This window comes from Catharus ustulatus, chromosome 2 (genome assembly GCF_009819885.2).
Source record: "Catharus ustulatus isolate bCatUst1 chromosome 2, bCatUst1.pri.v2, whole genome shotgun sequence".
Classification (NCBI taxonomy): domain Eukaryota; kingdom Metazoa; phylum Chordata; class Aves; order Passeriformes; family Turdidae; genus Catharus; species Catharus ustulatus.
The window spans coordinates 31,340,828-31,357,534 of record NC_046222.1 but is presented as its reverse complement, the minus strand read 5'-3'; the positions used below and the strand labels follow the sequence as shown (position 1 = coordinate 31,357,534).

Here is a 16,707-nt window from a genome sequence, read left to right as displayed (position 1 = left end):
GGTGCTCTGCTCTGTCTGTAAGAAGCTCCCTGGCAGCTGAGTGCTCTGGGTGACCTCGCTCATGGCACTGAGGGCTGCAGCAGGCACACACCCACAGCTCTGCAGTGGGACAACGTGAGCCTGTGCTTTCACCTGTGCTTCACAGGCTGCTGCAAGAGGTGTGGATACTCACAAACCCTACATGGACAGCAGAAAGTGTGTGGGACCAGGGGAAGCCCTGCTTCCACCAAGGGGATGTGTTCTTGCAGCTGCACATCCTGGGGGGCTGGTGGGAGACTGGAGCTTGCACAAGTCATGTGAATGTGTTTTTATGTGGGGAGAGAGCTTGTGAACATTAGTTACACAAAGATGTTTAGAAATGGAGGGTCTGACCGTGCCTGCAGCCTGTTGTGCACAAAAGTACAGAATCAGAGGATGTCCTCTACAGAGAGCTTGGGCTTGTCCTCACTTGTAAGCAGTTCTGTGCCCTGATCTCCTGGTGTTATACCTGAAATGCCTGTGCTATTGCTATGAGCAATGTATCATCTCATTCTATTCAGAGGACAATGACATCCAGCTGGAATATTTTATCCTTATGGGTATCCTTAGAGACATTGGCAGAAGTTTGATTTGAGTTGCCTTGCAAAGTGCTAGAACCACCAAATAAAAAGTTGTGTGGTTTGTTTTTTTTTTTTTTTGGCCCAGACCAAAGAAAATTTCATGATCAATCATGCAGAGAGAATCTGGTACCATCCAGTGATCATTTCTGGCCTCTAGCCCCAAAAGACAGAGCATACTGAACACCTCTGCCCAAATCTCCTACCTCTTCTCCAATGAAATTTGATCAAAGCAGTGTTGGCAATTTCTCTGTTGCTCTCTGTATTTCTGGGCACACGGTGCACATGGGCACTGCCCAAACTGAGTCACAGATATGCTTTCCTGTCATTTTTGGTTCCCTTTTCCAGGCTCTACTCAGTGGATTTAGCCCTTTGTTAGCAAATGCCAAATACACCTGCCCGTGTTTGTATTTTCACACACATGGACCCTCTGCAGGAAAGAGCACAGCAGAGAGGGATGGCCATGTATGAGCTATGAAACTGCCTGAGGCTGAGCAAAGGGGGATTGTGTGAGCTGCATTGATGCTCCCCTGCATTTGTTTTCCTTTGCCTCACTGAGTTTGTGTTGCAGTGAATATTGTGTGAAATGTCCTGGCAAGGAAATGATGGAAGTTCCTCAATCTCCACATGCTGTGGGGTACACCCAGGATATGGCTTTTTCAGCACATCAGATTAGAGCCTGTGACGGCCCCTCACCAGTGTGGGAGGTGCCCAGTGCAGGAGGGAGGCTGTGTTTGTGGCCACACTGATAACAGGGACCCTTGGAGAAGAGTGATCCTCTTGTAGAGATGATGAAGGGCCAAGGGAGAGTCAGTCCTGCAACTGCAGGTAAGCCCCAAACCTTCCTTCCTTTCTGTCCTTCTGTCAAAGGAGGATCTTGCAGAATAACAGGGCTGGGATGGATCCTGGGTGTGGGATCATGGCCAGCCTCCTCCCAGGATATGGGGCTCAGGACAAGGGCAAGGAAACAGATGAGGGAAGTGGGCAGTGCCCTGCCTGGCAGGATGAATATTTTCCTGGAGCCAGTGGGAGTGGAGGTCCAGGCTGACCATGCCCTGCTATTCCCTTCAGTGGTTTGTCTGTAAACAATGGGGCTGAAGGATGCTAACCTCCTGTGATTCCCCTGGTAAAGCTGTCTGCATCACACTGAGCACAAGTCCCTGCTCCCATCTCTGGTGTCTCACAGCACAACCCAGCCTGGGCTCTCCCAAGTGCTGCCAAGTGCCTTTTCCCCCTGTGGAAACAATCCCTTCTGTGTGTCTGGCTGTGCACAGCCTGAGCTGGGCTGTCACTCCTTTGGGGACTGTGCCATTGCAGAAAGGGGCTCATGGTACAGGGGCAAAATCCAGGTAGTGAGAGAAAGAAGCTCTAAAGAGAGAGGAAGAGGAGGAAGATCCAGCAGGAGCATTCAGTGACAGACAGGGGTAATGGAAGGCAACAAGGAAGGTGTGTTGATGACAAAGGAGGTTTGGACAGGGATAGACGGGGAATGAGGTTTGGTCAGAATGCAGGCAGGTGTTGTGATAAAAATGGAAATAAAAAAGCAGCCTCAGGGCAGCCCCTGTTTTCCTGTGCTCTGTGGCTCTGAGCCACTGCTAGTGACAGGCAGCAGGACTTGCTGCCAGAACCTGTGGGGCTCCCCTGTCCATGGAACAAGGGACCAGCAGGATGTTGGGGTACAGAGCTACCTGGATTCTCCTGCCCCCAACTCTGGGCAGGGACATGCTCACTCTTGATTTGTGTTTTTCATCCCCAGCAGAAGAGAGAAGCTGCTCCTGGCTGAACATCTGGGTTTTCCTTATTTTTGCCCTTGCAATCAAAGTTGCTTTGGTGACCCTTTGCCTCGGTGGGTTTCAGGGTGTCTTAATTCCCTTGGGATGAAGGGCTTAGGTGACTGCCTTAGGTCACATGGAAAACCCATATCCTAGTCCCTCTGCCAGCAGACAAATTCCCTTCACCAAAGCACAGGTCAAAGATCCCTTCTCATGCAGCCTCGACCTTTGGGAGAACATAGCTGTAGCTTTTAATCCATCATTGGAATCCCTGGGCATAAGGCAGATCTCTTGGATTAGCTGGCTGTGAAAGAACTGCCTGTGGTGTTCAGCAAGGCTGTCAGAGCAGTTTGCTCTCAGTCTCTCAGTGTGCATGAGCTGAGAGCTTGGACAACTCATGTCTGATGGAAGGGTTTCCAGAGGACTGTGAGCCAATGATTTCCTATCCTGCATCCTCAGGAAGGCTAAGGCAGTAACAGTCTCTCTGAGCAAACACAGATTTCATGGCTAACTGAGGAAGACATTGTCCCTTTTGGATCCCTGCATGGATAAGCAGTTCAATTCCCTCAGCTGATCAAGCCCAAAAGTCACCTCTCTTCTCTTCCTTTATATTTGTGTACGGATAAGGTCACCTTTATTGGCAGTGGGGAGCTCTGTCAGGCATTGCCCTTGGCCATCTACTCTGAGCCTTCTCCCATTACAGCAATGCACTCATCAGGCACTGAAGCCACAAAGATTTTTCTGCTCAAAAAAGTAAAACTATTTATAAATTAGAGGATGGATGAGAGTAGGCATCTGGAGTGTTAAGCACACCCTGGTCAGTCCCCAGTCCATACTCCTGAGTGTCTGAGTTCCTAGTAAGCCCTTGGGACTGCGGCTGTGGCCTGTCACCAACAGAGCATTATTCCCCATCAACTGGAGCTTGAATTCCTAGGAGTTTGTGCTCCCCCTCGGTTTCAGCAGCTCCAGCTGGATGTGATTACCTGCCCCTGGACTGGGTGTTGCTGGTGGAACAGGCCCAGCTGATGGGAGACCCCTCCAAATGCCTGGGGATGTGTAGTTTAGGAAGAGACGAAGTGTGACAGGGAGAGGCTGCTTTGTAGGCTGGCAGCTGGGCTGTAGGAATGTGCATGGCAGAGTGGCTGTGGTTGGGTGGCATCAGTCCTGCCATGTGTGTGGCATGTCCTCAGTGGGATGTGCTTCCAGGGCTCCTTCTGCTGTCTGACTGGGAAGAGGATCTCTTTCTGGCTGGGATGGCAGCTGTGCCACTGGTTTGGGCCAGGAGAGGTGACAGCTGGGACAATGCTTGGTGGGGAAATGGTGGAAGGAGAGCCAAGGGGCCAGAGATGCTGTGTGAGGAGCTGGGCAGGAAGGGGTAATCCTGCTGCCTTTCCTCTCCCTTTGCAGTGGTTCCCTTCTGGCACAGCAGTGACCAGCCCAGAGCCCTGCTGCAGCAGTTCTCGGAGTGGAAGTGCGACTCAGCAGCGCCACAAGGAACAGGTCAGTGCTCCCAATGTCCCCTCTTCCTTGGGGCTGAAGGCCTCAAGGAGGCTGTGCCAGGACAAGTCAAACCACATCAGCAAAAGAACTTTGTTGAGGCCCCCGTACAAGATATACCATGGCTTTGGAACACAAAGCTCACTGGTCATACTCCAAAGCAATGGGAAGAAATGTCTGTACCATCCCTGTTTTTTCAAGCAGTTTATTTTAGGAAAACTGGGATCTTTGCAATCACCATCTCCTGTTTGTAGCCTTCATCTCTCTGTCCTCTCCCTGCACAGGCCAAGGCTGGACGTGCTGCCCACAGGGCTGGAGAAGGTTTCAAAGAAGCTGCTATTTCCTCTCCCTTGATAGGATGAACTGGGCCAAGAGTGAGCAGAACTGCACTGGGATGGGCTCCCAGCTGGTGGTGATCAACAGCAAGGCAGAGCAGGTGCGTGCACAGGGCTGAGAGAGGGAGCCAGCAGGCAGAGACACAGTGCTGGGCCCTGGAGGGGACTCAGAGCCCCTCCTTGTCCTGCAGGGGAGGGGGAATGTCCTGTCTGCACCTCTGCAGCACCAGCTCCCCCCTCTGCCACCAGCTGCACCCCACAGGGAGTCCTGATGCCTCCCTGTGCTCAGTCCTGCTGTTCATGGACACTGCACTCTCTCTCTGATTGCCAGGAATTCCTCTTTGAGCAGATAAAACAAACTCCACAAAGAGACAATTTCTACATTGGTTTGTTTAAGGACAAGGACGGCCAGTGGCAGTGGGTGGACAAGACTCCATATGAGGTGACAGCCGCGTGAGTATCTCTGGATGAAGACACTTTGCTGTGATTCCTTGTAGGAAAAGGAAGAAGAACAGATGTGAAGTGGTCTGCTAGTGCATGAGAGGAGGTTGTCACTACACTTCCTTGTGAGATCAGAGACACAGCAGGACTGGGCTGTGTAGGACACCAGGTTCCCATGGCCCATCTGTGCTGGATATTGGTTATGAATTAACTACCTGTGACATGGAAGTCAATGCTGGTGGCATAGAAAAAACTTCACCTTGCTGGCAGCAAGAACCCTTCAGAAGCCTGATGACCAGCTCAGCCTGACCTGCATTCACTGCACTTACATGCACAAAATGGGCTGTGCTGGGATGCAGGGAGAGAGATGGGGGGCAGGGAGAGAGCACCAGCACTGTCCTTGCTATGTCTTGCCCTGGAGGCCGACAGGGGCCTCTGCTGGGTGTGAGGTGCGTGGGATGAGTGGTGGTGATCAGTTCCCCCCAGCAGGATGGAGCAGGGCCCTGTTGTGCTGGAAGGCTGTAGGAAGGAGGCAGGTTTGCATGTGACACTGGTGCCAGTGGGATATGGAGTGGGAGCAGGGGCACTGCTTCTGCCCACAAACCAACACTGGGAATTTGTGTCTCTTCCATTCAAGTCTTGCATCCCATTGTGGCTTTTTCCCACAGTGCTTTCCAGGGGTCACTGGGGAGTAACAAGCCTGTCTCTGTCCCAGGTTCTGGAGAAAAGGAGAACCAAGTCGTGGCCTGCTTGAGAACTGCACTGTAATCCTTCAGGGAGAAAATATTCTCAACAACTGGAATGACTGCGAATCACGTTGGAACAACTCTCAAATTTGTGAAGCTGCAGCAGTAACTGTGTGATGGAAATATCCCTGTCCTGAGCAAAACTGGGTGCTGAGCAGCACACTCGGAGCAACACTGGCTGTGCTGGGAGGGGTGGGGAGCCCTGGCACATCTTCACTGTGTGGGAGGGAACCGTGTGTGTGGAAGTAAAATGAGCTTTGGCCAGCATTCCCAGTGCATGGGATTACTCAGGGAACACAGGAATGCTCAGGCTCAATCAAAGCAGGTCCTGTGTTCTTGTGTCTTCCCTCTCAGAGGGTCCGGGCACCTCTGGCTGAAAGGAGAAGGACTTCTCCTGGAAGACACAGGAATGGAATACAAATATTGAGAGATTCAATGTCCTTGGTCTCATTGAGCAGAGGTGTTTGTTTTTTGTTGAGTCACACACAGAATGTCCTCTAGTTGTCCTCATTTTGCTGAACAAATTCTGATAACTTAGACAGGAAAACATACAATATTACACCAATGAAAAAAGGCTCTCTGTTCTCTGTGCATATCTCTGTTTAATTTTCCATCTCTAAACTGTAGTGGTAGAATCTGCTAATCATGCAGGGCTTTTGGTTGGGACTTTTGTCTAGTTCCAAGCTCCCTAGGTCCTGGGCTAGGACACCTTCCACTAGACCAGGTCACTCATATCCCCATGCAGACAGGCCTTGAATATTTCAGGGATGGGACATCCACAGCTCCTATGGGCAGCTGGTTCCAGTGCCTCACCACCTCATAGTCATGTATTCCTTCCTAATATGTAATTGAAACCTGCCCTCTGTCAGTATAAAGCCATTCCCTCTTGTCCTATCACTACATTCTTGTGTAAAAGTCCTTCTCAACAAGGCTATTTCCACTGCTATATTATGGACACTTGTAGGATTTTGACTTCATTCCATAGAATACAGTCTATAACACAAGCAGATGTGAAGAAGTATCACAGGCAGCTGTGAGAAAGCAGTTGTCAGCAGAGAATTGTGGTGGTATCAGGGAACTGGAGAAGTGCAGTGCTGCAAATGTCTTCCCTTCCCTCGCCTGGGGCCCTGGTACTCTCCTCAATCATAGAACAGATGTGTATCTCATGCAGAACTAACTCCTTCTCTGATGACACTTGAGTGTCCTGTGCTGGGAACACGACCACCGTGCTCTTCCCAGCCTCTTTGGGCCTGAGATGCTTCTCTGACACATTGCCCAGAGCTGCACTCACTTTGCCACCACAGCCTGCACCGAGAGTGGGTCACACCCTGGGAGCAGCTGGCTTGAGGTGTGGCTAGAGCAATCACTCTACGGCCTTTTTTGGCTGTCAGTGTGTGTGCTCTGAAGAGGCAAGGAAGAGAGAGAGGTCTTTTGCACAGGATAAAAGAGGATTTGATATACTCCTGGGAATTTGGGGACAAAAGACAGAAAATGCAAATGTGCAACACATGAGATATTGGGGAGGTTCAAGGGGAGGGTACAAATGATCAGCAAATCCAAGAAATTCTGTGGAGGGGTAAAAGGCAGGGTCCACAAAAGCATCGTCCAGTGAGTGAGGTAGGTGGGGAAATTGGGTCACATGGACTAATGAGACATGGGTTTTAGGGGATTTTGAAGGGGAATTCCAAGCTCAAGGAGTGGTGGCACAAGGTAGAATTGACAGGGAATTCAGGGTAGATTGACAAGTTGGATAGCAGGATATAATTTGGACCAAACCATTAACTTGGGCAATAACAGAACATACCATTAACAAGAAGCACACAGCATTTCTCCCCTCTTCCATTGCTTTTTCCCCCAGTTCTAAACCTCACCTTTCCTCCCAACTCCTACTTAAGCTATTTCTTTACACTATTTCTCTGTCTTTGCCTCAGCCTCTTCCCATTCCCTGCTGGCTCTGCCAAAGCTCAGTGCTCTGGCTCTGAGCACAACTGCACAATCTCCTTCTTGCCCCCTGCATCACCCATCTAGACTCCAGTGTCCCATGGAGACCCACTGCTGGACAAATCTTCTGGTTTAGGGAGTTTTATGGGAGTCAAGCTCGTCCCTGTAAAGCAGCATTTTAACCACCTCCCTCAGAGGTTATTTTCATGGTGACTTTCTTCTCCACTGTGTGTTGCGATTAGAGTGTATGTCACCTCAGCTTTCAGTTTCATTTTCTGGGTAATGGTTGCTTCTGATATTGGTTGCTTCCAAAGCCCTCCCTATGTTATTCCAAGTTGTTTTCTCCCTAAATTGTATCCACTCTGATGTAAACCACAGCTTTTTCTCCTCCCCTTTGCTCTCATTGGAACTGGCTCTGTAAACCACGCCACTCACTGCTCCCCTAAGGTTATCCCATTGGCTGGCTGGTTGTACCCCACCCACCAGTTTTGGCCTGTCTATAAGCCACTGTGGAGCTGCTCTTTCGCTCCTGAATCTCTGGATTAAAAGACCTTTTGGAATATCAGGCAGTGGTCATCTGCTGACTCTTTTACGTTTCTCCCTGACACTGGTTAAGCTAATCCCACTGTAGAACTGCAGCTCTGAAGTTCAGCTCCTGGTGAATTTATCCTGGAGTTGTTCCACACACCTTGACGTGGCTGACGGAGCTAGCTAAAAGACTCCACTGGTCGTGTCAACTGTGCATTCGCATGCATCTGCCTTCCAAGGATTTAATCTTCTCTGGATTTTAGATCATTTCTCTGCTTCCCAGATCACTGTACTCCTAGCTTGTCTCCTGGCTTCTTGGCTTGTCCCTTCTCAAGTTTTCGTGGCAGTTTAATCTCTTTGAATTGTTGTTAACTTTTCCTCCCCATTGGACTCTGTCTTTGCATTAGTGGAATGAAATAGTCCATGCTTTGCCTCCTTCTGAACACAGCTTGAAAAACAGGATAGAGAGCAAAAGAAACACAGGAAACAGGAAACGCAGTCATGCTCCTCTGTGGTGATCTGACTGTGTCCTCTCACTTCATGGAATGTGTCTCCATCTTCCTTAAGAATTCTTCCTGCACAGGAGCCCTGGGCTGAGACTTTGTTCCTCAGATATGCAGGAGAGCCCACATGGAGCCAGCTCCTGCCTGGCCTACCAGGCTGTCATTTCAAGAATGGGTAGAAGTGACAGCACATCCTTCTGGCCCTGCAAGTGCGGGCTTCTCCATCCTGACATAGAAACCAGGCTCTGCAGTGCACAGCTTCTCCCAACACCAGCCTGGGCTGCTGGGCTTTGCTGTAAATCTCTCCTCTTTCCAGCCTCTCCAGCTAGCTCTGGGTCAGAGATGGAGGAAATTCAGCATGGACAAAGTAAAAGACAAAGGAGGCTCTCTGTCCATGGAAAACGTCCATCACTTTATTCCTGAACCATGTCCAGGGAGAAAGAGAGAGGAACAAAGGAATGGCAGGGAATTTCAAACCTAGGGTGAGGGGAGGGGGAAGCCAAGTTACAGCCAATGAGATTGCACTGGTGGGGAAGGGCTAAGGGAGGTCTGGACCATCACAAGCCCCAGGGGAGTACAGAACAAACTATTTTCACTGCCATTATGAACCATGACTTAGAGCAATACAACATCTCCTGCTTTTTTGTTTAATAAAGTTGAAAGAAAGGCGTCAGGCTTATTCTGATTCAGAATATGGACTTGTCCACAACTTATGATTTGTGGGCAAATTAGACTGCTTTTGGTTTCTCAACTCCATGTGGTTGAGTTCTGAGGTAGTAGAAATTAGACTGTTAATTGCTCTGAAAATTAAGCAACATAGAATTCCGAATGCCAACACTATGAGGAAAAGAACAAGAAGAAATGACGAAATTGTTTTAACTATTGAAGTCCACCACCCCGTGAGTCCCCAGCCTTTGAACAGTTCACTGAACCAATCCTTCACTTTTCGCTCAAGCTTTTCATGTCTCGGAGGGCTGCATGGATGTTGAGAGCTTTCGAGGTCAGGTTCATGCAGCAAAGTCCTTCAAATTCCTGGCACTCATGTCCATGCAGCAGCAGGAGGAAGTCTATGGCTGCACGATTTTGAGGTGTGACCTGCCTGCTAATTTCCTCGTCTTCTAGCAGAGAGCTGATGGCGGTGGATGTTAAGTTTTCCTGTTTGACCACTCAACACTCTAAGTGGCCCAATTCCCCTAGGGCTTTGGCTGCTGTGACCCATGGAAGGAACAGGGATACAGAAACTCCTTTTGACTTGGCCCACTGAAAAATGTCAGAATCACAGGTTGGGTCCAAATTGTCAGTACTTCTTTTTTGAATTTTTTTGGCTGAATTGTTTCTACGAGCCCATTCGCCAATTAAGGTTGAGTTGGGTGTCAACAGGGACAACTGCCCGAAGGTACATGGCCCTCCTAATAGCTGAGAAGGGATCCCTTCCCATGCCCAATCTCTCCAAATTAAGAACAGCCCCTTAGGGAGGCTTTTGAGACTTGAATGATATGGGTTGACTGCTGCAACATGGCTCAGACTATTACACCCCGTTTTGGCAGTGGACTCCTCCCGATATTGGAGGATGTTGTGAAAAGCTTTGGTGCTAGATAATGGGCTGAAGGTGGAGTACAGTATGGTGCCGGGGAGGAACCCAATAGCTCTAATTCTTGGGGTTCCTGAACTGCTTTGGGAAAACTTGGCAGCCACTCCTTTTTGGGGTTCTTAATCATTACAGCCCGCCAACGACGATTCTGGTGTGTTGGATGCTGTGTGACTCGGGAACTTGGTTAGGTATAGGTGTGTCAAAGCTGGCTGGATATTCTCCAGCCTGCAATGGGATCCCTACCAGGCAGGTGGACAAAGGGGCTCTTGCTTCTGCATTGGACAGGCATATGTTTTCCTGTTGGAGTGTTTGTGCCAGGGTCAACCAGATGCTTTGCTGTGGCTGAGGGATGATCCATGCAGCTGTCAGGCTGCACAGCGTGAACAGGATGACAACTTTGAAGGGGTTCATCGTGAGGTTGAGTGGGGGGTAGGTTTGGGGTTTTTTTCCTAAAAAGAAAAACATTTTAAAAGCATATTAAAATTTCATTGAGTCTGCCAGAAGGTAACCACATCTTAGTAGGTTTTCTCACTTCTTTCCGGAGGCGTCTTCTCTTTGAAGCAATGGCTACTTGCTTCTCATTCCCTTTTGCAAGAGTTGGAGTTTTGGGGATGCCAAGTTTTACCCACTTTTGGAGTATCCATCGAGGGCCTGAGGGGGTGGATAGGCACACATAGCCACACCCCCAGGTAATGAGTTCATAAGGGCCCTTTGTTTCACAGGTTTCTGGGTCCTTAATTAAGACAGGTGGACGCCGGGACAACTTAAACTGAATACTGCTGTTAAAGTAACGTACCACCAGAGGACTCATATTTTCAAATGAACAGTTTAGAAAGATAATCGTAAACTTGGCTGTACAGAGCTTTTGTTGTGGCGACATCCACACTGTAGAATTGCTCTGTCCAGCCAGGACCTCCTTGAGCGTCTGATGGACACGCTCAATCACAGCTTCGCCTGTGGGGGAATGGGGGATGCCAGTTTTATGTTCCACTCCCCACTGCTGGACAAACTCTAGGAATTCCTTGGATGCATATGCTGGGCCATTATCTGTCTTGATTTCCCTAGGGATCCCCAGCACTCAAAAGGCTTGCACTAGGTGTTGTTTGGCATACACAGCCCTTTCTCCTTCGTGGGCAGAGGCATAAACCGCACCTGAATATGTGTCAATGATTACATGAACATATTTGAGGTGATCAAAACTGGGCATATGTGTGATGTCTGCCACACTTCGCAGCTCCCAAGGCCTCGGGGTTAGCCCCAATACCCAGCGATGGCATGGTCTGGAGCTGGCAGCTGGGACAGGTGGCCACAATGCCCTGAGCCTGACTTTGTGTTTGTTGGAACTGACAGATCAGACTTGGCACATTCTGATGGCATTGCTGGTGGCTCAGCTTTACCTGTTGGAAGATGTCTGGGAGGCGTACTTTTTTCAACTGGGGCAGCAAGGGAGTCTGCTTTACCATTCCCTTCTGCAATTTCTCCTGGCAAATCGGTGTGTGAGCTTACATGCATCACATAGAACGGATACTGTCGATGTGAAAATAAATTAGTTCTGAGAGCAACCTGAAGAGACACTTATTCCTGATGTCTTTGAGAACTGCCTGCTCTGCCCTGGACTCGCAACATAGCCTGAGTCAGTTACCAAATTAATTGTCCCTGAGAACTTCTCAAAGACTCTCACATCTGTGGCCAGTTTGGCTACTTGGGGTGACCCTTCCCCAAATTCAACATCAGCTTCGAATGCTGAGTCTATGGATTTCTCCAAGTCATCACTGACTTGTGGGACACCCCAGACATGTCCTTGAACACTGTGAGGCTTTGAGTGGCCTACGGCTCCTTTTCTCATGAGGAATGAGGTGGAATTCCTCATTGAACAGATTGTGTGATGGGGCATGGACTGATATTTGTCCACTGTAACTGTCCAGAGATAATTGGAGGTTGGCATTGCCCTGGAGCAGCTCGGGCTGGTAACGATGAGCTGGCCTCTTGGCCAAAGCCTTCTCTGCTTTTTCTATTGCAGCCTTTGCCCCTGGTGTCATTTCCCTGGGGGAAACCAGCTCTCTCTCCACCTTCAATAAATTGAGGAGGGGGTCTAGGTCCTCATTGGTGAGGCCTAGCCAGGGCCTGACCCAGTTCAAAGACCCACACAAGGAATGGAGATCTGCTAGGGTTTTGGGATCACTATCAATATCCAATTTCTGCGGAACAACGGTCCGTGCAGTGATCTCCAAGCCCAGGTATTTCCAAAGTGGCATCCCTTTGGACTTTGTCCTCCTGCAGTTGAAATCCAGCAGAGGTTAAAACTTTAACCAGTAGGTCAAGTGTGTGTCGGAGTATAGAGTCATCGGGGGCACACACAAACACATCATCCATGTAGTGAAGGATGACAGCCTCCCTTTTTTGAGCATGCACCGGGGACAGCAGTGAGGCCACATACCACTGGCAGATGGAAGGGCTGCACTTCATGCCCTGCGGTAATACTTTCCAGTGGTAGCACTTCACTGGGGCTTCTCAATTGATAGCAGGAACTGAGAAGGCAAACCGTGGAGTATCTTCTCGGTGCAGGGGAATTTGGAAGAAGCAGTCCTTGATCCCTAGGACAGCCAATTGCCAATTTTGGGGGAGCATCACTGGGGAAGGCATCCCAGGTTGGAGGGACCCCATGTCCTCAATTCCTTTTTTTTATTTCCTGGAGGTCATGTAGGAGTTGCCACTTGTCCTTCTCTGGTTTCATCATTACAAAGACCAGGGAGTTTCAAGCGCTTGTTGTCTCTTCTATGTGGCCCTTTGCCAATTGCTCCTCCATGAGCTCCTCAAGCGCCTTAAGCTTCTCCTTTTTTAATGGTCACTGTCCTACCGAAATTGGAGTGTCATCAGCTACATTAACTTTTGGTAGGGTGCTCTACAGTGGCTGCCTGTAAAAGTCCTGCATAGTCTTAGGGATGACTAATTTGACTCCCCACTGGGACATGGTGTCTCTCCCCCAAAGGGGGCACTCATAGTCTGTAACAAATGGACGGACACTAGCCCATTTTCTGTCCAGTCCTTTGATTTGCACAATGCTTTCTGAGATCTTTGCCAGTTTCATCCCTCGTACACCCTGGATTTTGCCAGCCAAGGGTTGCAACTCCCAATGCAACAGCCACATCCTCTCGGGTATGATCGCCACATCTGCCCCCATGTCAAGCAACTGTTCCATGTGGAGATGGTCTGGTCCACAGGTTAGGTTGCATGAGAAAGATGGTTTGTCCTCACCAACCACTTCTACCCAGTAAACTTCAGGTGCTTTTTAATCTACTGGGACCTCCTCTAAAATAAGACTGGCCTGGACAAGGATTTGCCCCTTGGCCAAATAGAAGGGTGGCTGAGATCAGTGTGCCAGGAGAATGAGGTGAGTTATGCCTCCCTTGCTCGTTATGGGAGCCACCTCAATCTCCAGGGGTGTGTGGGCAGTGTCCCCAATAACAAAATACTCACTGTCCAATTCCATGTGGTTTATCATCACATCCTGAGAGCTGTCCGGCAGGTCCACTCCAATGATTGTCCAGCCAGTGGAACTGAAATGAAAGGCTTTGATAGTCATGAGCCTAAAAGGCCCGAGTGGTTCCCAAACTTCGTTAAGCAAACATTTGTCATTTTTATTTTCCAGCCATCCTGCACCCTGCTTCCCTTCCTCTCCCTATTTTTTTTCAAGAGAGAGGCTTTCACTACTGTGGAGCCTGCTGTATTTATATCATGGCGCACATTTTTGTTAGAAGCTGGTGCATGCTCTGGTCTCAGTTTTTTTGTTTGTTGGTTGCTTTTTTTCTTGTTTTTCTTCTGCTGCTGCTGCCTCTGAGGGCAGTCTCTGGCCAAGTGTCCTGGCTTTTTGCACTGGAAGCTGATGACCTGTTGAAGCTGGTCTGGTGACATCGGTTGCTTCTTCACTCCTGATGTTACAGCTGCTGCAGTCTTTAGGTTTGCAGTCCCAGATTCCACTCTGGTGCACAGAACAGCTCTGCTTTCTTGGCACAGGCCTCTATCATCTGTGCTAGTGTAGGTGGAGGGTCAATGGGCAATCCTAGGATTACCCTGTGGCAGGCTTCGTTGGCATTCCTCTTAGCCGCTTCCTTAATTAACACTTCCTGTGCCACTGGATCATTGACTTGCCTTTCAATTTGCGATCAAAGGCAGTCAACAAACTTCAAGAAATTCTCCGAGGCATACTGTTTAATATTATTATATCTACCCTTGGTTTTGAATATTTGTAGCTGGTTAAAAGCCTTTTCTGCAACCCTACATACCTTATTTAAAACAAATTTGGTAAGCACCCAGGTTTGGTGCTCCGGGCTAGCCCAGTCCCCTTCCCCACATAAATGTTCAAAAGTGCTATCATTCCCATCAGCATCTTTCTCTCCCTCGGAGCTTTGCTGAAGCTCCCGTAGGAGTCCCTTCAAAGATCTTTTCCACATGTTTTCCCACAGATCAAATTCTGAGGGGGTTAAGCGACACCAGAAAAGATCTTGGAGGTCAGCTGGAACCAACTCATGGGAGTTTAAGGTAGCCCACATCATCCCTTTAAAGATCTCACAGTCTGGGCCAAATTCCATTTGGGTCTTACAAATTTCCTTTTTATTTTGGTATGAGAAAAGCTGATAACTTCTATTTCCATTTCTCCTACCAGAATATATGACAGGAGCAACTGAGGGTATGGCTTCTTGTTCCTGCTTCTGACCCTGTGTTCCTGATCCCCAGGGTCATCCCCCCGGCCTGCCCCCCCATGGGGGCCACCAGTGGGGACACCCCCTCCACTGCCACCCCCGTGGAAATCGGTGGGTGGCCACCCACAACCCCACCTCCCCATCCGTGGGAACTGGGAGGTGGGCAGCCACTCCTCCCTGTGTGGGGACTTGGAAGGGGTTTAACCTCCCCTCCAGGGGAATCAGGAGGGGGACACCTCTGCCCCCAGCCCCCTGGGGACCAACAGGCAGGCCAGACCCTCCCCTAGCTCCATGGGGACAGAAAGGCAGGAGGCAGTGATAGTGTAGGGTTAAAATGTTTCTAAAATCATGAGAATTATATACAATAGATTCAGCGGGTGGAAAGAAAGATTGGTTCTGGTAGGCCTGGGAAAGGCAACTAGGCCCTGGGAAGGAATGTTGAGCTTTGTCTTTATTAGATCATGTGAAACTGCACCTGCATAATCATCATATGATAAATAACATGGTTGTTAAATGTAATAATTGTTTGGTAAATTGAATACATTATTGTTTAATCATAAAAAGAATCATGAGAAAGGATGTTCAGGGATCTAATGAAAATTACAAGAATTCATGCTTGGATAAGATCAGTGTATATAATAGAACAATATGGGTTTAATAATTAATATATAGTTACATAATGAAAAAGGTATAAAAACATGTCCCTCTCGAATCCATGTTGAAGTCAGATTTGCGTTTGTGCCCCTGATTCTCAGAGCTCTTCAATAAAAGCACCTGCATATAATCATGCTGTAATTACGTGTTTGTAGCTAACACTGCTAAGGGATTCCCTCTCCATTGTGTGGGAGCTGGCGGGGGGAAACACCCCCTCCCCCATCCCGTGGGGGGAAGCCACCTCCCCCCCAGTCTCTGCGAGGACCAAAAGGCAAGGTATCACCACCCCACAGAGACCAGTAGGGGGGACACCCTTTCCTCTGCCCCCATCACCATCGCAACCCCGAGGGAAGGTCTCCCCTGGGAACATGGGGGAGGGTGGGGGAGGGGTGTCAAATGGGAGGAAGGGGTTTTGGGATGGGAAAGGGTTGGGGGTGGGGACGAGTGGATAAAAGGGATTGTGGGAAGAACAAATGGATGGAGGTCCTTGTCACGGTCCGCACAATCTGAGCAGGGGTCGTGATGGTTCGTTCGACAACGGGATGCAAAGGACAACAGCAAGAGACTAAGGTTTTGTTCAGCAACAAGCAGCAAAGCAATTTATTGAGGGCCAACAATTCAGTTTTGGGATATTAGTGAGGAGGAGAGAGATAAAAAGATGATGAAGTAGGGAGGGAGAGAGAGACAGAGACAGAGAAACAGAAAGAGACAGAGGGACAGAGACAGAGAAACAGAGGAACAGAAACAGAGGGACAGAGACAGAGAGAGAGAGAGAGAGCAAAAGAGAGAGAGAGAATAGGGGGGAATAGCTACCAACAGATGAGAAGTCTTCAGGTCATCCGGCGATGTCTTCCATCCATGGGGAGAAAGAAGTCTCTGAGGGTCTCTTCTGAGGGTGATAATTTTATAGTGCATTTCGAGGTCAGGTGCCGCTGGCCAAAAGGTGGGAAAATTTATGGACCATTGTGAGAGTGAGGCCTGTTGATTCAGCTGCAGAGAGTACGGTTCAGCCTGCACCTGCTAGGGCACAGCGCACCGTAACGATGCAGCACACACCCAAACTCAGTCCATTAGAACATCCGCCTTGGCGTAGCTTCAGCGGCTCCGGCCTGGAATGAGTGGTGGGGGTCTCAGGGTCTCAGTCACTGACGATGATTGTGAGGCAGAATCAGGCAATCTTTGGACCGACTCTTACAGTCCTAGAACCTGGCCACTTCCATCTTGGCCCTCTGCCACGCAGCCGGCACCATTTTGGAGCCCCGCCACGCAGTCAGTGGTTCTCTAGGGCTTGGCCACGTGGCTGCCACCATTTAGGAGCACAGCCATGTGGTTGGCTCTTAGTGGATGGGGGGGTGATCTTTAAAGCTACTAGAACACTGATTTTGGCGTGAAACAGCTTGGAT

At 49.3% G+C, this 16,707-nt stretch overlaps 1 protein-coding gene across 2 annotated transcripts; it reads left to right on the top strand.

Moving 5' to 3' along the window:
* Window positions 1-1,247: 1,247 nt before the first annotated feature.
* Window positions 1,248-5,954, top strand: LOC116992961 (C-type lectin domain family 4 member D-like). Of its 2 annotated transcripts, none has more exons than XM_033053128.1 (5): window positions 1,248-1,424; window positions 3,776-3,868; window positions 4,150-4,301; window positions 4,532-4,653; window positions 5,357-5,954. In XM_033053128.1, exons 1-5 carry the CDS (start codon window positions 1,385-1,387, stop codon window positions 5,502-5,504), a joined length of 555 nt encoding a protein of 184 aa, XP_032909019.1. In that variant the 5' UTR covers window positions 1,248-1,384; the 3' UTR covers window positions 5,505-5,954. The 2 variants fall into 2 exon arrangements, with proteins under 2 accessions (XP_032909019.1, XP_032909018.1); XM_033053127.1 differs by lacking the exon at window positions 1,248-1,424 and adding an exon at window positions 1,677-2,442.
* Window positions 5,955-16,707: the final 10,753 nt, after the last annotated feature.